The sequence below is a fragment of the Vicia villosa genome, linkage group LG4 (genome assembly GCF_029867415.1).
Source record: "Vicia villosa cultivar HV-30 ecotype Madison, WI linkage group LG4, Vvil1.0, whole genome shotgun sequence".
Lineage (NCBI taxonomy): Eukaryota > Viridiplantae > Streptophyta > Magnoliopsida > Fabales > Fabaceae > Vicia > Vicia villosa.
The window spans coordinates 127918442-127941308 of record NC_081183.1 but is presented as its reverse complement, the minus strand read 5'-3'; the positions used below and the strand labels follow the sequence as shown (position 1 = coordinate 127941308).

The 22867-nt window shown below is 35.1% G+C and overlaps 1 protein-coding gene and 1 long non-coding RNA gene across 5 annotated transcripts; one reads left to right on the top strand and one right to left on the bottom strand.

The window, feature by feature from the left end:
- The first annotated feature begins 908 nt into the window (after window positions 1-908).
- On the top strand, window positions 909-22830 carry LOC131595181 (uncharacterized). Of its 4 annotated transcripts, none has more exons than XM_058867469.1 (3): window positions 909-1559; window positions 3650-3797; window positions 5743-8853. In XM_058867469.1, exon 3 carries the CDS (start codon window positions 6919-6921, stop codon window positions 8842-8844), a length of 1926 nt encoding a protein of 641 aa, XP_058723452.1. In that variant the 5' UTR covers window positions 909-1559; window positions 3650-3797; window positions 5743-6918; the 3' UTR covers window positions 8845-8853. The 4 variants fall into 4 exon arrangements, 1 of the variants encoding a protein (XP_058723452.1); XR_009281740.1 differs by lacking the exons at window positions 909-1559; window positions 3650-3797; window positions 5743-8853 and adding exons at window positions 21781-22141; window positions 22388-22556; window positions 22610-22830; XR_009281739.1 differs by lacking the exons at window positions 3650-3797; window positions 5743-8853 and adding an exon at window positions 22388-22590.
- Window positions 18572-21778, bottom strand: LOC131595182 (uncharacterized). Its single transcript, XR_009281741.1, has 5 exons — window positions 21567-21778; window positions 21367-21420; window positions 20447-20534; window positions 20185-20324; window positions 18572-18901 (listed from the first exon to the last, which is right to left on the bottom strand). It is a non-coding gene; the product is annotated as an uncharacterized LOC131595182 (long non-coding RNA).
- Window positions 22831-22867: the final 37 nt, after the last annotated feature.

Below are 22867 nucleotides of genomic sequence, written 5' to 3'. Positions count from 1 at the left end.
CTACCGAATTTTTCAAAAAACTACGAATTTTATCGGAATTTTCAAACTACATTACCGAATTTTTAAAAAATGGGTTTTCATCAGAATTTTCAAAAAATTCGATAGTGTTAATTTCGTTTTAATTTCTTGCCTATCAAAATGAACTATCAATTTTTTTTTCAAACCCAAAAAATTACAAAACATACCTGATTTTTATTTCATTTTTTTGGATTAAATTTTGACAAGGGTATTTTTGCCACTATAAAAATGTGTGGGGTTCCAAGTATAAAATGAGGGGTGACAGTAAGATTTCTAGAAATATTGTTGTGTGGTGTCCATTGATGAATGTCCATCTGATGGTTAATGACAATTGCATCTTGACTGAATTAAATCTATGGATTGAATGTCTTTATGGACCTTATGCTTGAAGGTGTGAAAAACACTAGAAAAGAGGGTTTGAACATGATTTTTAAAAACAAAGCCTTTTATCAGAAACAATCCCTTCTTTAAAAAACAACATTTGCCCCAACTTTTCATCTGCGTCTTTTACGTTTTTGCATTCATTCGAAAAATAAAAAAAAATACATATATTCATTACATGCATTTTTTTCCAATTAATAGTATGTTTGTTTATTTTACTAACATTTTTTCTTAGGATTTATAATTTTTATTTTTAGTTCAATCTATGTTGAATTTATTAATTAAAATTAATAAATCATTGTTATGTTTTTAGTTTGTTATTGTATTTTTTAGGTGGGGTGTAATTCAACAAAAAGAGGCTCATTTGATTAATTCAAGGCCCATTCATGTTTGATCCATCAAGTTAAGTCTAGTCAAGAATTATCAAGCCAAATTACAATTTGAAAGGGACCCACACCAAATATCACACGGTTTTTTTTATCAGCAAATGACCAATCCCACATTTTCACTCATCTTTCTATTTCACTAAAAACAAAAAGAATAACAAACATGTCCTTCCTCACCATTCCACCATCCCACTACCTCTGAAAATTTCAAATTCATTCCACTAGAATTGTACCTTGGTACTATTTTGTTTCCTTTTGATCTTATCCAAAAACAACCCTAATCTTTCACTATATAACAATATATTCACCAACAGCAAAAGAGAGGAAGAAAAGTGTATTGAAACTCTGTCAAAATTGTGATAATCTTCCTCCACGCTACAAGGTTGTGCTATTCCGAACCTCCACTCCTACCTTCGTATCAACGAAACTTACCTCACATTCATACACATCTGCAACATTGCTCCTTGTTTCATCTTACATTATCACCAACGTGCACTCACATCCTCACCGAAACTCAAGCACACGATCCTGCGAGCATCACCGACACGCATCAACATCAACAAACAGAAGTGGGGAAGATGAGGAGAGGATTCAGAAGCGTAAAGATTAAAGGAAGATCACTGAACCTGAGTACGGAGGAAGTCGCATCTCCGTTGATCTGACGCACCGAGCAGATTAACGCAGCATCTTCAACATCACCGATATCGCGACCGAGCCAAAGCGTCATTGCACGTTCGAACACATCTCAATTCCAACCGGAGCACTTCAATTACGGTATCTTCGATTTCTCTATTTGTCTTTCGCTTCTGTTAAAATGTTGTTGTCTGTATGTGGACGGACTTGCAAATCCTTAAATGTTTTACTTGCTTGATGTTTGAGTGGATTTCAATGTCGAGAGAGCTTGAACAGAGAGATTAGAGAGAACCGTGAAACTCGGTTAGAACAGAGGAGAGCTTTGTATTTCTGTGCAGAGGAAGTTTGAAAGAACATGAGAGAAGGCTGAGTCGAATAGAGAGAGTAGTGAGAAGAAGGATTTTGAAACAGGGGAATGGAGGAGAGCGGCCACTTCTTAGGTTTTTAGGTTTTTTTTTTTTTAAAATTTTCAACCTTTAAAATAATTAATAAACTTTTAAAAAGTAGATAAAGGTGAGTATTATTGCATTGAGATTAATTCACAACTATCTATCAATAAAAAATACATAAAGGTCAACGAGGGAGCATGTTTTTCTTGGGACACACTTTGTGAGAGACACACCACATACTCACCCAAAACCTTAAGGTGATAGGTGCGTGGGTTCTCTCACTTATAAAGTGTTAATTCTTCCAATTTCTAACCAATGTGGGACTTCTTCCTCACACTTGATTCTCAACATTCACCATTATCTACATCAAAAAACACCAACCAATTCAATTTTCCTTTCTCTTTAATAACATGTTAATTCCTTTCCACGACAATTGTTTAAGTCTCCAAAGGTCGAGCAGTAGTGGAATGCGACGTTTAACATCGTTCATTTAAAAAACACAAAACACATCAAAACTTGTAAACCGAACTACGGTTGCTCTGATTCTTTAAACGGGATACGTAGGCATTAGGTCGCGGGTCTGAACGAGCACAATCTTATATATTTATTTCTTTTCCACGTGTTTCTTTTCTATTCATTTTTCATGTGTTTCCCTTTAGCTTTTAGGCTTTAGACTTTTAGATAACACCCATAGATTAGAGACTAACAATAGTGGATCCCGTCGAGTACGACAGACATGAGGAGTGCTAATCCCTTCTCCTTGCGTAACCGACACCCTTACCCTTTTCTCTTGGTCGTGAGACCTTTGTTTGTTTTCCCCTTTAGGTTTAACTCGATGTTTTCCTTTTCCATCTCTTGGGATAAATAAACAATCGATGGCGACTTCATTGATTTCATTTGATGATTTCAATCCAATTGTTTCACCCGCCAAGGTGATTTCGCCTCTCTCAAATGAGGTCTTAATCCACTATAACCAAACTGATTACACTTGCATGGGCTAACTGTCAATGACTCTCAATACAACCTTTAAGACACACAAGTCCTAAACTTCTCAAAAAAATTTGACGAACTGGTCTCTTGAGGACAAACTCTAAGACACACTAATCTTAGACTTCTCAAGAAATTCTGACCAACCGGTCTCTTGAGGAACAATCAAACAACATTTTGAATAAGAGTTTGTTTACAAATAAATGCTTCTACACAAGTTGAATGTAAACGATATTTTTCATATTCTAGACTTTACAAAGAATGAAGCTATGAACAATCTTTCAAGAATGTATGTGATCGTGAATTAGCAGCTTCCTCTTTAAGTCCTCAAGCCTTTATATAACCAATATAAAAATACTTCTGTGGGAGGGCAATTTTGGAATTTCCAGAAGTTTGGCGGCTTGAATATACTGAGAGACAAGATAGTACGCCACGTCCGTTCTTTCATGGTAGTGGAACGAAACATTCGTCTGTACCTTGTACCTCATACTACATAACGTTATCTTCAATTCTTCTTGAACTTCAAAGGCTGTCAGCATGAGTTAGAAGAAACGAAAATAAGTTGTTGGGTCTTAAGAACTTCAAGTGTTCAGAGTCTTCAGAACTATGTCTTCAGAGTCTTCAGCACTTGATCTTCACTACCCTTTGTATTTAGAAACATAAATCTTCAACTGTGTGTTGGCCACAAACTCATTAGAGGAATAGTTGAGAATGTGGAAGAGATGAAGTGTAAAATAAAAAAAGTGTTGGTACTATATATAAGGTAATTACGAGTTTTAAGCCTTTTCTTTGGAGTATTTATTTTAAAGAGAAAATCTAAAATTATAATGTCTCTTTTGCTTTGCTCTCATGCAGAGAATGTGTGGAAGATAAAATTGAGAAAGTAGAAGAGATAAAGTGTAAAGTCAAAAGAAGTGTAGGCTTTTGTGGTTCTTGAAGACTTGCTGTGAAAAATTATAATGTCTCCTATTACAGCCTTTTTTTAATCTTGGAACTATATAAGGTAATATTGAGTTTTTAGTCCTACCATACATTCATAATTTGTAATATTTTTTTATATATAAACCAGACCTATCATACATGCATAAATCTGACTGCATAAACAAGCTCTGTCATACATGCATAAATGTGACTGCATAAACAAGCTCTGTCATACATGCATAAATCTGACTGCATTAAACAAGCTCATCATGAATGCGAGTTATAGTTAAACATTTATATGATCATGAATGAAAGCAGTAAATCAACTGGGATCCTTGGTATTTCAACTTGAAATAACTAAACTAGAATGCATAAAAACTGAAAGGTAAGTTTGACTGCTAGTCAAATTGGTTATACAACTAGCGAGTAGATTGCATCATCTTCATAATGAGAGCTTTTAGACTCTTGTTATCTTCATTCTTTTCTTTACCCTCAACCTTGTCTCAGAACTAGAACTTGATTTCAATTTCAGCTATTCTATGCCCTACACCATATGAAAGGTTAAAAGCATCCTTAGACGTCACATTGATTTTTGTCGAACCCTTAGTATCTCTTCTAAAACTCATTTTTAGATCTAACTCAGGCTTCTCCATTGTGCCAAAGAGAAATGGTTGCTTTTTCTCTATTCCACACCCAATTTTGCCATTCTTGAAAAATATAGAATGTTGGAATATAAAATTTCCAGGATTCCTGCATACCAAAAGCAGCTTAAAAACGCACGGTTGATTATCATATAAATGTAATTTTCATTTTGAGGATAAGCCTTACCACTTCTAGCTAAACTTTTGCTTTTCATCCATTCTAGTAAATTTAAGTGCCCATTCGAGCAATTCCCAATCTATATCTTTCTAATTCTTGTTCTCTGATTGCTTGCAATAAATTTTTCAATCTTATTAGTAATCATGTTTCCCTTTAGATGGCTGTTTGTCTAGATATTCTTATGGAACAGTCCAACCTAAGTTGAGGATTAACATTTATTACATATACTTGTAAAAGAAAATTTGTATGTACCTCAAAATTAGAAGATGAATCTGGTGGAAAATAAGTGACATTCACACGAGGTCCATAAAATCCTTTTGGGTGGATTTCTCTTTCAAGTTCCATAAAAACATCAGTGTGGGAAACTTTGGTTGGACTGTTCCATAAGAACATCCAGACAAACAGCCATCTAAATAGAAGCTTGATTATTAATAAGTTTGAAAAATTTATTGCAAGCAATATAAAGAAGAAGAATAATCAGAAAAATATAGAGGGCATTGCTCGACCGGGCATTTAAATTTATTAGAATGGATGAAATGCAAAAGTTTAGCTGGAAGTGGTAAGGCTTTTTCTCAAAATGAAAATTCCATATATATGATAATCAACCATGCGTTTTTAAGCTGCTTTTGGTATGCAGAAATCCTGTAAATTTTACATTCCAGCATTCTATATTTTTCAAGAATGGCGAAATTGGATGTGGAATAGAGAAAAAGCAACCATTTCTCTTTGGCACAATCGAGAAGCCTGAGCTAAATCTGAAAATGAGTTTTCGAAGAGATACAAAGGGTTCGATAAAAATCAGTGTGACGTTTAAGATGTTTTTAATCTTTCATATGGTGTAGGGCATGGACTAAATGAAATTGGAATCAAATTTTAGTTATGAGACAAGGGTGAGGGTAAAGAATAGAAGGAAGATAACCAGAGTCTAGACGTTCTCTTTATGAAGATGATGCAATCTAGTTGCTAGTTTTATAACCAATTTGACTAGCAGTCAAACTTATATTTCAGCTTTTATGCATTTTAGTTTAGTTATTTCAAGTTGAGATACCAAGGATCCTAGTTAATTTATTGTTTTCATTCATGATCAGATAAATGTTTTGTTAGAACAAGATTTGTTCTGATCAATATTCTTAGTTTTGATGATAACAAGGATATGAATTTTGTGTGAGATAATGTGGTACTCTAATACATTGCAATTTCCCTTTCAGGAAATATATAAAGAGTATGCACAAATCAGCGCTCAGAAGCTTTGTCTCAGAAGGTTCAGCATGCAACATCAGAACATGGTCTGGCAAGACATCAGAAGATGGTCAAGGCAGAATCAGAACATGGGTCTATGGAAGCATCAGAAGAACTTGAGATCAGAAGCAGAAGCACTGAAGTTCTCATGGTATCACGCTCAGAAGCACTTCAAGGTCAGAAGACAAGAAGATGCTATGCACCAAGCTGTTTGACTCTGATGATTTTCAAATATTTTATTCAAACATCAGATCAGAAGAAAGTACAGGTGGCAGGCTACGCTGACTGACAAAAGGAACGTTGGAAGCTATTAAAGGCAACGTCAGTAGACACAGCGTGAACAAGGCTCGAGGTAGTTGACAAAAGCGTGAAACATTAAATGCAAAGCTGTACGGAACACGCAAAGCATTAAATATCTTCTCAAACGCCTATAAATATGAAGTTCTGATGAGAAGCAAGGTTACGAATTCTGAACGAAATTATTCTGAAAGACTTGCTGAAACGCTGTTCAAATTCAAAGCTCAGAAACTTCATCTTCATCAAAGCTCACTACATTGCTGTTGTAATATATTAGTGAGATTAAGCTTAAACGTTAAGAGAAATATCACTGTTGTGATTATAGCTTTTCAGAAGCATTTGTAATACTCTTAGAATTGATTACATTAATTTGTAAGTAACTAGAGTGATCAAGTGTTGATCAGGATACTCTAGGAAGTCTTAGCTTGTGCCTAAGCAGTTGTAATTAGAGTGATCACGTGGTGGTCAGGATACTCTAAGAAAGTCTTAGCTTGTGGCTAAGCAATTGTTCCTGGAGTGATCAGGTTGTGATCAGGATACTCTAGAAGACTTAGTCGCGGACTAAGTGGAAAACCATTGTAATCTGTTGCGATTAGTGGATTAAATCCTCAGGTGAGGTAAATCACTCCGTGGGGGTGGACTGGAGTAGTTTAATTAACAACGAACCAGGATAAAAATAACTGTGCATATTGTTTTTATCGTTCAAGTTTTTAGACTACACTTATTCAAACCCCCCCTTTCTAAGTGTTTTTCTATCCTTCAATTGGCATCAGAGCGCCGGTTCTAAGGTGCAAGCACTTAACCGTGTTTAGAAAAGATTCAGGAAGAGAAAAACGCTTCAGTAAAAGATGGCTGGTGAAATTCCAACTAATCCAGCTGCATCTACATCTGGCTCTGCTGAGCAATACAATGGTAACAATGGTTATACTAGACCACCAGTATTTGATGGTGAAAACTTTGAATACTGGAAAGATAAACTGGAAAGTTACTTTCTTGGTCTAGATGCTGATCTATGGGATCTTCTGCTGGATGGTTACAAACATCCTGTTAAAGCTACTGGTGTAAGGCTCACGAGAAGCGAAATGAATGATGATCAAAAGAAAGATTTCAAGAATCATCACAAATGCAGGACTGTTTTGCTGAATGCTATCTCTCATGCTGAGTATGAGAAGATATCTAACAGGGAAACGGCCCATGACATATATGAGTCCTTGAAGATGACTCATGAAGGAAATGCTCAAGTCAAGGAGACCAAAGCTCTTGCTCTAATCCAGAAATATGAAGCCTTCAAGATGGAGGATGATGAAGACATTGAGAAGATGTTTTCAAGATTTCAAACTCTGACTGCTGGATTGAGAGTTCTGGATAAAGGCTACACCAAAGCTGATCATGAAAAGAAGATTATCAGAAGCTTACCCAGAAGATGGGGCCCAATGGTGACTGCATTCAAGATTGCGAAGAATCTGAATGAAGTTTCTTTGGAAGAGCTTATCAGTGCCTTGAGAAGCCATGAAATAAAGCTGGACGCAAACGAGCCTCCGAAGAAAGGTAAGTCTATTGCATTAAAATCTAATGTTAAAAAATGCACTAACGCTTTTCAGGCTAGAGAAGAAGATCCTGAAGAATCAGAATCTGAAGAAGAAGATGAACTGTCCATGATCTCCAGAAGGGTAAACCAACTCTGGAAGAGCAAGCAAAGGAAGTTCAGAGGCTTCAGAAGTTCAAAGAGATTTGAACGTGGAGAATCTTCTGGTGACAGAAGATCTGACAAGAAGAAGGCTGTCTGCTATGAGTGCAATGAGCCTGGACATTACAAGAATGAGTGCCCGAAACTTCAGAAGGAGAATCCCAAGAAGAAGTTTCATAAGAAGAAAGGTCTTATGGCAACATGGGATGATTTTGAATCAGAATCAGGATCAGACTCTGAAGGAGAGCAGGCAAACTTAGCGCTGATGGCTACAGAAGATGATGGATCAGAATCTACATCAGAATCAGATTCTGAAGAGGTATTTTCTAAACTATCTAGAGAAGAGTTAGTTTCCAGTCTAACAGAGCTTCTTGAATTAAAAGCTCATCTTAGTATCAAATACAAAAAGCTGAAAAAGCAATTTGAATTTGAAACTAAGAAGCTTGAGTTGGAAAATTCTGAATTAAAAGAAAAAGTTTTAAAATTATCCAATAATGTTGGATCTCCTTCTGATTCAGAAAAATCCACTCCCAGTCTGAATTATATTTTGAAAGAATATGATTTAAGTTTCAGGAAGTTCTTATCTAGAAGTATTGGCAGAAGTCAGCTAGCTTCTATGATATATGCTGTGTCTGGAAACAAGAGAGTTGGCATTGGTTATGAGGGTGAAATCCCATACAAGCTTGAATCTGTGGATGATATGAAAATATCATACAAGCCTCTGTATAACCAATTTAAATTTGGCCACTCCCATGATATTAAGCACACATCACATGCACAAAGTTTTCACATAACACACACCAAGAAGCATGTGACACAACATAAGAAGTATCATGGAACTCAGAACAAGAAGTATCATACTGTTCCTCCTGTTAAATATTTTGCTAAACCCAAGTTCAATCAGAACTTGAGGAGAACTAACAAGAAAGGACCCAAGAAATTGTGGGTACCTAAGGAAAAGATTATTCCTATTGCAGATATCCTTGGCGGAAAAGAGGACAAAAAGCAAAATGTCATGGTACCTGGACTCTGGGTGCTCGTGACACATGACGGGAAGAAGGTCTACATTCCAAGACCTGGTGCTTAAACCAGGTGGAGAAGTCAAGTTTGGAGGAGATCAGAAGGGCAAAATCATTGGCTCTGGAACCATAAGTCTTGGTAACTCTCCTTCCATAACTAATGTACTTCTTGTAGAAGGATTAACGCATAACTTATTGTCCATAAGTCAATTAAGTGACAATGGTTATGATATAATCTTCAATCAAAAGTCTTGCAAGGCTGTAAGTCAGAAGGATGGCTCAATCCTATTTACAGGCAAGAGGAAGAACAACATTTATAAGATTGATCTTTCTGATCTTGAGAAGCAGAAGGTGACTTGTCTTATGTATGTTTTTGAAGAGCAATGGGTCTGGCACAGAAGATTAGGACATGCTAGTTTGAGAAAGATTTCTCAGATTAACAAACTAAATCTAGTCAGAGGACTCCCAAATCTGAAATACAAATCAGATGCTCTTTGTGAAGCATGTCAGAAGGGCAAGTTCTCCAGACCTGCATTCAAGCCTAAGAATGTTGTTTCTACCTCAAGGCCGTTAGAACTCTTGCAAATTGATCTGTTTGGCCCAGTCAAAACAGCATCTGTCAGAGGGAAGAAATATGGATTAGTCATCGTTGATGATTATAGCCGCTGGACATGGGTAAAGTTCTTGAAACACAAGGATGAGTCTCATTCAGTGTTCTTTGAATTCTGCACTCAGATTCAATCTGAGAAAGAGTGTAAAATCATAAAGGTCAGAAGTGATCATGGTGGCGAATTTGAGAACAGATTCTTTGAGGAGTTCTTCAAAGAAAATGGCATTGCCCATGATTTCTCTTGTCCTAGAACTCCACAGCAAAATGGAGTTGTAGAGCGAAAGAATAAGACTCTACAAGAAATGGCCAGAACCATGATCAATGAAACCAATATGGCTAAGCATCTCTGGGCAGAAGCAATAAACACTGCATGCTATATTCAGAATAGAATCTCTATCAGACCTATTCTAAATAAGACTCCTTATGAATTGTGGAAAAACAGAAAGCCAAACATTTCATATTTCCATCCTTTTGGATGTGTATGTTTTATTCTGAATACTAAAGATCATCTTGGTAAGTTTGATTCTAAAGCACAAAAGTGTTTCCTTCTTGGATATTTTGAACGCTCTAAAGGCTACAGAGTATACAATACTGAAACATTGATTGTAGAAGAATCAATCAATATCAGGTTTGATGATAAGCTTGGTCTTGAAAAACCAAAGCAGTTTGAGAATTTTGCAGATATAGATATTGATATATCAGAAGCTGTAGAACCAAGAAGCAAAGCTGCAGAAGCTGGCAGTCTCAGAAGCAATGAATCAGAAGATCAAGTTGCTGCATCTTTAGAGAATCTTAGGATTTCTGAAGAACCAACTATCAGAAGATCACCTAGACTTGCTTCAGCTCATTCAGAAGATGTGATCCTTGGGAAGAAAGATGATCCCATCAGAACAAGGGCATTCCTTAAGAACAATGCAGAATGTCAATTAGGTCTTGTTTCTTTGATCGAGCCAACTTCTGTTGATCAAGCTCTAGAAGATCCAGATTGGATAATTGCCATGCAAGAAGAACTAAATCAGTTTACAAGGAATGATGTATGGGACTTGGTTCCTAGACCAAAAGGATTTAACATCATCGGTACTAAGTGGGTTTTCAGAAACAAGCTAAGTGAGAAAGGTGAAGTGGTAAGAAACAAAGCCAGACTGGTTGCTCAAGGTTATAGTCAGCAAGAAGGAATTGACTACACAGAAACCTTTGCACCAGTGGCCAGGTTAGAATCTATTCGTCTATTAATTTCTTTTGCCACTCAACACAACATCACTCTTTATCAGATGGATGTTAAGAGTGCCTTCTTAAATGGTTATATAGATGAAGAAGTTTATGTTCACCAACCTCCTGGTTTTGAAGACTCCATGTCTCCAAATCATGTTTTTAAATTAAAGAAATCATTATACGGATTGAAACAAGCTCCCAGAGCTTGGTATGAACGTTTGAGTTCTTTCCTTCTGGAAAATGGTTTCACTAGAGGAAAAGTGGACACTACTCTCTTTTGTAAAACATTTAAAAAGGATATTTTAATTTGTCAAGTATATGTTGATGATATTATCTTTGGAACATCTAATGCTACACTTGGAAAGGAGTTTGCTGAGTCTATGCAGGCTGAATTTGAAATGAGCATGATGGGAGAACTCAAGTATTTCCTTGGGATTCAAATCAACCAAACTTCCGATGGAACCTATGTTCATCAAACGAAGTATGTGAAAGAACTTCTGAAGAAGTTTAATCTTTCTGAAAGCAAAGAAGCCAAAACTCCTATGCATCCAACATGTGTACTGGGTAAGGATGAGGTAAGTAAGAAGGTAGATCAGAAGTTGTACAGAGGTATGATTGGATCTCTTCTATATCTAACTGCTTCTAGACCTGACATTCTCTTTAGTGTTTGTTTGTGTGCTCGATTCCAATCAGATCCAAGAGAATCTCATTCAACTGCGGTTAAGAGAATTCTAAGGTATCTGAAAGGTACTACTAATGTTGGTTTAGTTTACAGAAGATCTAAAGATTACAACTTAGTAGGATTCTGTGATGCTGACTATGCTGGAGATAGAATAGAAAGAAAGAGCACTTCTGGAAGTTGTCAATTTCTTGGAAGTCATCTGATCTCATGGTACAACAAGAAGCAAGCTACCATTGCCCTCTCAACAACAGAAGCAGAATATGTTGCTGCTGCTGGTTGTAGCACACAAATGCTCTGGATGAGAAGTCAACTGGAAGATTATCAGATATATGAGAGTAACATTCCTATTTTCTGTGATAATACTTCTGCTATATGTTTATCTAAGAATCCTATTTTACATTCAAAAGCTAAACATATTGAGATTAAATATCATTTCATAAGGGACTATGTTCAGAAGGGTGTCATATCTTTAAACTTTGTGGATACAGACCATCAATGGGCTGATATCTTTACAAAACCCCTTGCTGAAGATAGGTTTAAGTTCATTCTGAAGAATATCAGTATGGATTTATGTCCAGAATGAGAAGATGAGAAGATCTTATGTATGAGTATCTTCTGAAATGAAATTGGATTTTTTGTTTATAAGAAGTTCTGATTGAAATCAATTAGAAATTGTGATTCAGTTATTACTAACGTTTCATTGTCTAAGTTGATTCAGAATCTCTTTAAAAGCAAAACAGCTGTAATTGGCTATCCAGATGGTAAACACGTGTTCACTATTTCTGGACAAGCGTGCGTGCAGTTGAGGGGACGTCTACTTAGGTAACTGTGCAAATCACGTCTTTTGTCATTATTATCTCTCCTCACATCAAATAACATTAAATGCCATTCATCATTTCTTTTATTGTCCTTCTTTTCTCTTTTATATTCCTCGAACGTTTCCCTCTTCCTTTTCCCTCTATTTATTCCTTCATTTCGTTGCATTTTTTCAATAAGTCTTGGCTCTCTCTCTCTCTCTCTCTCTCTCTCTCTCTCTCTCTCTCTCTCTCTCTCTCTCTCTCTCTCTCTCTCTCTCTCTCTCTCTCTCTCTCTCTCTCTCTCTTTCTCTTTCTCTCTTGTCCAACAAAGTTTTACTTTGGCATAAACCCTAGTTCATTCATCTTCAACCTAGCGTTCATCATGAATCCTTTCAACTCAATGAGAACGGATGGAAGGGTTAATCAGTTACAGGATGTGAAGCATATCTTGGGATGGCTCTCCAAGTCTCTTTCAAGACAGATCTCTTCTTCAATGCTGTTATCAACATTTATCCAAAGGAAGAAGACCTTCTTGAGTCACTGGAGCCCGTTTGCAACATTAGCTCCCTGTCTATGAACTGTCCCTCACTTCCTCTTTGGTCTCTTGGATCTCTCCTACAGTGGAGGTTCTAGTCTGGACAGGCATGAAGAGTTTTCAAGCTTCCATGGCTGAACAAACTGAAGACCAGAGGGTTCTTGAGTTGTTTGTGCAGTCTTTGCGTAGGATAAAGTCTTAGGCTTTAAGTCTTTGTAGTTTTCCTTCCTTGTTGCATCTGTTTTTCCTGCATTCCTCTTTTGTAATCTTTCTTGTTGAAATCAATGAAAAGTTATCTTTGTTTATTTCCTTTTGTCTCTTGCTTTACATCTGAATCTTTTATGCTTTTTGATGTTATGACAAAAAGGGGGAGAAAATATATGATAAATGATCTGATTAATATTATCAGTTACCGAGTAAAAAGGCTCCCACATTTACTAACAGAACTTGCAAAGTTCTATGTTTTTAAGTTGTGTTGTTGCAGGAATCGAAGATTCAAGATCAATATAAGGAAGCAACGAGATGATGAAGCAACTCTTTAGAGAATCAAGCTCTTGGATTCTTGAAGCAAGCTGAGTGCTATGAAGCTTCAGAATCAGAAGCAAGAAGAAAGAATGATCAGAAATAGCTCTTGGATTCTTGAAGCAAGCTGAGTGCTAGGAAGCTTCAGAATCAGAAGCAAGAAGGAAGAATGTTCAGATATTCTGATAATAGAATATGATCCAAATCACTGTCTATTTGCTCTGACACATTTTCTATTGGATCTGATACATTCTATATGGCTTATATGGCTCTGATACATATTTTGTGTTCTGATACACATTTTATGTTCTAACTCATTCATGCTGACTTTTGTCGTTTAGTTTTGTTCTGTAACATTTCAGGATGTAGAGATGCTCTAATGATGCTCTGGTACATTCAACAATGTTCTGATACAATCTAGCATGAAGTGATGTAAGAAGAAATTCAAAGCTCTGAAGCTATCCGAGGGAAGCAGAAATCAGAAGCTGTGAATATTCTAAAGATCCAGAAAACTCAAGTTCTGAAGCTGTCCTAAATGGAAGCATGAATCAGAAGCTGTGAATGTTCTGAAGATCAAAGAAATTCAAGTTCTGAAGCTGTCCTAAATGGAAGCATGAATCAGAAGCTGTGAATGTTCTGAAGATCAAAGAAATTCAAGTTCTGAAGCTGTCCTAAATGGAAGCAGGAATCAGAAGCTGTGAGTGTTCTAGGGATCTAAAGAAATTCAAGTTCTGAAGCTGTCCAATGGAAGCAGAAGTCAGAAGCTATGAATTATCAGAAGCGAGAAGCTTATGTGATCGTCTCTACCGAAATAATCAGGGAAGTCTTTTATTATTAAAGTTCTTCGAGTATTTATTTCAGGGGGAGATTATTCATCTCAGGGGGAGATTGTTAATCTCAGGGGGAGACATATTCACATGCTTATGCTATAGCTGTGTAATTTGTCTTTAGCCGTCTGCTCTTTCTGATCGCAAATTCATATCATTTATATATGTTTTTGTCATCATCAAAAAGGGGGAGATTGTTAGAACAAGATTTGTTCTGATCAATATTCTTAGTTTTGATGATAACAAGGATATGAATTTTGTGTGAGATAATGTGGTACTCTAATACATTGCAATTTCCCTTTCAGGAAATATATAAAGAGTATGCACAAATCAGCGCTCAGAAGCTTTGTCTCAGAAGGTTCAGCATGCAACATCAGAACATGGTCTGGCAAGACATCAGAAGATGGTCAAGGCAGAATCAGAACATGGGTCTATGGAAGCATCAGAAAAACTTGAGATCAGAAGCAGAAGCACTGAAGTTCTCATGGTATCACGCTCAGAAGCACTTCAAGGTCAGAAGACAAGAAGATGCTATGCACCAAGCTGTTTGACTCTGATGATTTTCAAATATTTTATTCAAACATCAGATCAGAAGAAAGTACAGGTGGCAGGCTACGCTGACTGATAAAAGGAACGTTGGAAGCTATTAAAGGCAACGTCAGTAGACACAGCGTGAACAAGGCTCGAGGTAGTTGACAAAAGCGTGAAACATTAAATGCAAAGCTGTACGGAACACGCAAAGCATTAAATTCGCCCAACGGTCATCTTCTCAAACGCCTATAAATATGAAGTTCTGATGAGAAGCAAGGTTACAAATTCTGAACGAAATTATTCTGAAAGACTTGCTGAAACGCTGTTCAAATTCAAAGCTCAGAAACTTCATCTTCATCAAAGCTCACTACATTGCTGTTGTAATATATTAGTGAGATTAAGCTTAAACGTTAAGAGAAATATCACTGTTGTGATTATAGCTTTTCAGAAGCATTTGTAACACTCTTAGAATTGATTACATTAATTTGTAAGTAACTAGAGTGATCAAGTGTTGATCAGGATACTCTAGGAAGTCTTAGCTTGTGCCTAAGCAGTTGTAATTAGAGTGATCACGTGGTGGTCAGGATACTCTAAGAAAGTCTTAGCTTGTGTCTAAGTGTTATACCCCAAAATTTGCCCGCATCTTTTTTCAAGAAAACTCCAATCTAGAAATTAAGAGTCTCATATAATCATGGATTTTTATTTCAACAAATATCCTGACATATGAAATACTTAGTTTTTAGAATTTTTCTTATACAGTAATTTGGCTTGCAATTGAATTTATTCTTACGCAAACGCCAAATACTGTTTATTACTTCACACATGCTATTTATTTATTTACAGATAAATAGTACTGACACAATTGGTACAGAGTTAAATCTTTTTGCAGGCGCAGAATCAGGAATCTCTTTTTCCCAACACTATCTCCACTTTCTTTCAAATCTTACTTCCACTCAAATTTTTCTTTTGTACGGAATCACATCATTCCCCAACGTCTCTATCCTTCTTTCCACTCTATAAATACCTCTCATTTTCTCATAAAAATCTCACATCAAATTCTAATTCATCTCTCAAATTTCTACTTCATAATCCATCCTTTCTTCTTCCCCGACAAAATGGCGAAGCGGTGGGAAACGTGTTTTCTTATGGTCATCACCGTTGCTACGGTGATCATGTCTTTCTTCTGTCTACATAGCCCGGAACACTGTGGACCTGGGATGCTTATGCTCCCAATCATCTACATGTTACTATTTGTAGCATGGGTTATCAATCGTCATTCTTAAAATTTGCCGTATTTCTTATTTCTTAAATGTACCGTTTATTCGTCGTACTGTTCAATATAGTATGTAATATTTGTACTGTCAGTATTAAATGTTGTACTATTTGTCATAATATTGCTTAATTACTCAGATAATATTTTGTGTGTTTTCTGCCAGTCAAATATTCATTTTTCTGTGCATTAAATGATTTTCAGGGTTATTATCGGTAATTTTGCCCGCAAACAGTATATATTAGTTATTTATTATGTCTGTGTTTTTAACAAGTCATGTAAATAAACTTTCATTTTTCACATAAAACAAAAACAAAAACAACAAAAAAAGAAAATTAACTTTGACTGTTGATTTTTCACTCTAACTGCTACGTCAATACCTGAACAGTCAGTTGACAGCCAAACTGCTGGCAGTACAATTCTCTGTGTTTTGTACCATCAATCAAATCAATCTTTCACAATTCAAAATTCCAAGATTTTTGTTCTAGAAGTCTTCTGAATATCACGCGATTAGCAGAGACTCAACACTGCACAAAAATCAGGTACGCTTAACTGTCTCCTACATAAACAGTCCCTGACTAGGGTTTTCTTGTTTTTACAGGAGAAACAAGCTTTTGAGACCTCAAATGGATTTCATGCACATCCATATATCTCAAAGTACCATCATACAAATTTTCAAACTTCAATTCACTCAGACGCACCGTCAGCAGCTCAAACAGTCAACAGACGACCCGTTTGACCAAAAAAGTCAACAGACAGTCAAAAATGAAATTTTTTGTCAAAGTCCATATTTTGTCAAAGGATTCATCATTTGATCATTGGATGATCATAATTCATCAAGGAAAGATCAAAAATCAACAAAACCCTAAGATTCAAAATTAGGGTTTTTGCCTGAAAAGTCAACTCAACTTTGACTGGTCATAACTCTCTCATCCTTCATCCAAAAAATTCAAACCAAAGCTCATTTTGAAGGAAATTCAATTATCTTTCAAATGCAATTGATCCCATGGTCATTGCATTCACCATTTGAAAAATATGACCAAAGACATTACAGGTCATTTTCAAATTCAACAAAAAGACACTTTTTTCAAAAGGACACACAAGGAGCATCAAAAATCATTTTGACATGAGACCAAAGGCATTGGTTAGAGGACTCTTTGTGGTTTCCAAAAAATGCAAGATCTCCTTCATATGACAAAAATTGAGGGATTTAAACCTTGTTGAAGTTGGCTAAATTTTGGGAAAATGCATGAAATCAACATTGCTCAAAAATGTATTTTTTCCAAATGGGGCCAAGTTTTCATGGTTCAAACATCATTTACATAATATTATGGGCCTCCCACGACCAAGACAAGGCCCACACTTTTTTATCCATTTTTTGCTTAATTTTATCTTATTTTAAGATTAAATTAAAAGGAAAATGAATGGATAATGGGTAGCTTACAATCCAAGCATGACTCACCCAAGGAATCTCTGGTTTTCTGCAGAGAATTGAAGAGCAAGGCAAGAGCATTGAAGAGAAGAAGACTTGGTCAATAATTCAAAGGTTTTTAATATAAAAAAATCAAGAATTCCACAAAGGCAACTAGATGCTTCTTGGCTTCAATTCTAAGCACAACATAGTCTATATAAAGGCTATAACACTTCACAATCAAAGAGACAGAAGTTCAGAACCTAAGCATAGTGTGTAACATACTTGTAATCACTTGTTTTCTTTCAAGGAAATTTAAAATTCGAATTTTAATTTCCAGCTTGTTTCAATTCAAACTAAACACTTAAACATCATCCTCAAGTATCATTGAACGTGTCTCAATCAATTGCAAGCTCTGAAACCTCACAAATCGAGCTACACAAGCCACAGTTTGTTCAAACTAAAATCAACTTGTATCTCATAACACACGCATATTTAGCAAGATGTAGACATATATTTGGATTTGGGTTGAGGTGTAGATCATTTCTGGAAACTTAATTGAAGTTTGGACACCTATACGAGGAACCACCATTTTAGGGTTCTTACTTTCAAATTTAGGGTTTTATGATCCATGCAAAATTACAAGTTCTAAATAGCACCATTAAACTCGCGTGAACAATACGAACTTAACCATGGCATCGCGCCAAATTTATACTCATGTTTGCTTGCATTCGCTATTATCACCAGGTGTAAAAGATTGGAGTTTTTACACCACCTGCAAATGAACGGTGTAAAAGCCCATCTGAAGGTTGAAGATGATGCGTGGCGTCCTCTGATTGGCTGGGAGGCGTGCGCGTGATTTTTTAAACTGACCTTGGATTCAGTGTTTTGCAGGTGTTCCACGTGCTATGGTCCCTCATGCTTTCCACCATCTGATCCATCCATCTCCTAATCCAACGCGCCAGATCATGCAGCTACATCATGTTCCCTCACATGCATACCACATCTGATTAGTATCCTTTTATTTTCTATTTTTATTTTAATTTCTTTGTTAAATTAATTAAAAATAGTTTCAAAAATCCAAAATATACACAAAATATTTTTAGACTTTTAAAATAATATATTATTTTCTGAAATAAAAATATTTTATTTTTCTTCATAATTCCAATATTTTGCATAATTAATTAGTATATATTTATATATTTGCTTTTTAATTATTTTCAACCAATCAAAAAAGTCATAAAAAATTTGTTCTTTATATTAAATATTGTTTATATATTATAAACTAATTTTGTACATATTTAGGATAATTTTCTCTTTAAGTTTAATTATTTGTATAATTATTTGCATAATTATGTCTTAATTAACTTAATAAACTCCAAATCAATTTCAAAAATTCCAAAAAAATTAGTTTTGTTTTAAAATTAATTAACAAGCATTTTGAACATATTTTTAAGCTTAATTTCTAGGTTTAAATTTATTTCCATCTTTTTCTCATTTTAATTTAATTAATTATGCATTAATTTTAAATTAAAATCAATCATCAAAAAAAACCAAAGACATGCATTTCTCTATTTATCTTATTGCAATTTAAATTCCTAGATAAATGTATAGGTTGTCAAAATCATGTAAATAGGCTAGTTTACATTTCCTGCACAATCGATGTAATAGCGTAGATTTACTTTCCGCACTTTACATTTCCGCATTTTAATTTCCAGCAAATATAAACTGCGTGTATGTCAAAGATAAAATTGAACCGTTAGATCACTAACTTCAAAGATAAAATATCTGAATACAAACACAATCACACTTGCACCTCTTAAGGTAATCCCTTCTCATTCTTTTCAAAATCAAAGTCAAAATTCTACTGTTTCGAGTACAAAATCAAACCTTTTGTTTGTATCCGGTGAAAGGATAGATTTTTAAAGGAAATAAGGATAAAGACCTTACAACTCATGGTAGACCTCCTAGTTTGCTTGCTCAAATCAAAACAAACAAAATTCTCATACACTGTTGTTTTGCAAAACAAAACTTTCCAAAAAGACAATACTTTGTATACATCCAAACACGGATCATTACAAAGTTAACGTTCTTTTCAAAACATCTTTCGAAAGATAAACAAGCATTTTGTATACATCCGCACAAGGATCATTACAAAATTCAATTTACAAAGGTATTTGAAACCACATATGAGCATTCTAAAGCAATTGAAAAGTAATCGAAAAACAAGTGAGCTAAGCAAACTTAAGAGCCCATGGATAACCATGGATACAAAGGGTGCTAACACCTTCCCTTTGTATAACCTACCCCCTTACCCAGAATTTCTTAAAGGTCTTTTTTCTGTTTCTTTTATAAACCTTTCCTTAATTGGATAAAATAAAAGGTCGGTGGCGACTCTGTGAATTTTCAAAAATGCGAAAGCATTAAGCGATAAAAAGAGTCAGTTCACGTATCTCTCCCGCTCAGAGGTATGGCCCGAAAAAAACGGAGGTCCACACTAAGCAATTGTTCCTGGAGTGATCAGGTTGTGATCAGGATACTCTAGAAGACTTAGTCGCGGACTAAGTGGAAAACCATTGTAATCTGTTGCGATTAGTGGATTAAATCCTCAGGTGAGGTAAATCACTCCGTGGGGGTGGACTAGAGTAGTTTAGTTAACAACGAACCAGGATAAAAATAACTGTGCATATTGTTTTTATCGTTCAAGTTTTTAGACTACACTTATTCAAACCCCCCCTTTCTAAGTGTTTTTCTATCCTTCATGTTTAACTATAACTCGTATTCATGATGAGCCTGTTTTATGCAGTTAGATTTATGCATGTATGACAAAGCTTGTTTATGCAGTTAGATTTATGCATGTATGACAGAGCTTGTTTATGCAGTCAGATTTATGCATGTATGACAAAGCTTGTTTATGCAGTCAGATTTATGCATGTATGACATGTCTGGTTTATATATCAAATAACATTACAAATTATGAATGTATGGTAGGACTAAAAACTCAACATTACCTTATATAGTTTCAAGATTAAGAAAGACCGTAATAGGAGACATTATAAATTTTCACTGCAAGTCTTAAGGAACCCCAAAAGACTACACTTCTTTTGACTTTATCTCTTCAACTTTCTGAATTCTATCTTCCACATATTCTCTGCATGAGAACAGAGCAAAAGAGACATTATAATATTAAATTTGCTCTCTAAAATAAAAGTAGATTAGATTTAAAGTAGATTAGATCTCAATTCTAATCTAATGCACATATTTACTCTGTACCCTTTATTATTGAGTTAGATGAAATACATTACTTGATCTCTAAAGTTTTCCCCTTCCTTCCTCTCTCAAAATCTCCTGTTTCCTTTGCCTTGTTTGTCCAGGAAAAAAATACATTATAATATTAGATCTGCTTTAAAATAAATTCTTCAAAGAAAAATAGATTAGATTTAAATTGTAATTTTCCAATCTTTCCGGTTCAAATATAGATCTCCCAAATTGAAAAGTAGAGACGATAAGTAGATCCAAACCCGTGAGATCCACCCGAACCCGTGTCAATGGATGAAAACCCAAGTTGTCTGGGTTTGAGTTCGGGTTCGGGTGCAGATTTGGGTAGTGTGAAACTCGCACCCGAAACCCAAAACACACCCGCTTATATATATATATATATATATATATATATATATATATATATATATATATATATATATATATATATATATATATATATATATATATATATATATATAAATGTATTTTACCCAACGGTTGTGAGGGTGGGTGTTATTTTATCACGGGAATAGTTTTTGAATTTGGATTTGAATTCGAATGCAAATTTCAAATACGGATTTGGGTAGTGTGAAACTCACACCCGACCATCCATAGCGAAAAGGACTGACTTCAAATACAGGTGAATAATATAAAATACAAATAACGAATGTAGGTTGAAGATAAGATTTTCCATACACTGATTGAGAAAAAGTGAAAAAATACTCAGGGAAAATTTTTGTCATTCGGATCAGAACCTTTAAAAACGTTTTTTTTTTATGTTAAAATAATATTAGTAGATCTTAAGCAAAATCATGAACAGAAAAAGAGAGCAATGAATAATATCAAATTGTAAACAAAGATATGAATTGTGAGAAAAAGAGAGAAGATCTAAATACTCAGGGTAATTTGTGATTCCGATCTGAAGCTGTTACCTTTAAAAGACCAATGATAATTGTACTGAACCAAAATGACTAGATCTCTTGAACCTGGAAAAAGAAGGATGAAATATATCAAATACTAATGAATTTAGGTTAAAGGTAAGATTTATAACTTCATCCGATCTCCAACATAAACAACAACAACAAAAAATCTCTTTTTAAACCTAACTTAGAAAACTCAGGAAAAAATTTACTTTTGAGAGTGGAGGTGATACTTTTAATTTATAGAGAAAGCTGTGAGAGAGAAAACAGATAATAAATTTATCTAACTCTTTTCTCTTTGAGAGAGAGGAGGAGGCACTTTTAATTTGTAGAGTGAAAGCGATGAGAGAGAAATACAGAGAATAGATCTATCTAACTCCTTAACCGTCAGTTCAGTTGATGCCTTTAAGAAGTGGGGTTGGTTGGATGAAAATGTTATCAGCATTTAGAAATTAACCTCATTGTATGTTAACATCTGTTGATAAGATTAATTTAGTGATGAGCTTTTGGGTTAATCAGTTGGGTTGGGATGCCCTTGCCGTCGCCAAAGTACCGACGGTTTTTGGGGCAAGTCTGGAGAGAAGGATCATACCAAGAGGCTCGGTTGTGCATTATCTTTGGAAGAATGGTTTGCTAAAAAGGAATGCAAGTTTAACTTCTCCATTTGTTATTAACGAAACGAAGTTCCTTGAAATATATATAAATCCGTTTAAGGAGGAGGCTTCTGATCTATTAAAGCTTTACCAAGAAAAACTGAATCTTGCACAGAACAAGGACAAATTTTCAGGTATTTTAGCCTTAATTTGCTCTTTTGTTCTTTTTTGGATTTGAACACTTGTTGAGAACTTGATTGGAGTTATAGTTTGAGCTACTTTAGTTAACTTGTTTCGTCTAATAATATGTTGCATACATTCAACTATACTCGAATAGATTATTAAATTCCGAGTGGTTTCAATTAGCGGTAAATATACTTATCTTTTGTATGTGACTTACTTTTCCAACTGGCACGATAAATATAAACTCGTCATTGCAGGTTCACACAGTTACACAACCAAGGTTGCTGTTTGATTGACATTCTACTGGAAGAGTTTAGTAGCAGCATCTACTTTCATTTTGAAGTTAAATGATAAGCATTAGCATCATGGAGCTCATACAACTGCTTAATAAGTATGTGAAAATAAAAGGGATGTAACTTTGTCTAGGTGAGGAAATTTAACATATGGTTTAGAAGTGATGACCAATTTTTTTCATATAGAATATCGGTGATTTCATAGATTTGAACTGCGAGCTTCTTTTCTTCCGCAAGAATTTTCTTTCTTTCTTTCACCAAGCTCACACAAAGACCATGGTTGAAGAGAGAGCTACAAGTATGTTGTTTCCAACCAGAGGAAGTACCTCCATACCAGTTGAAGTCCAAACCAGCATAATGTAAAGCAGAAGTTGTATTCAATTAAAGTATTTTAATCATATGTTACTAGCTGATAAAAATCACTGTTATTTTTTTTTATGCAAA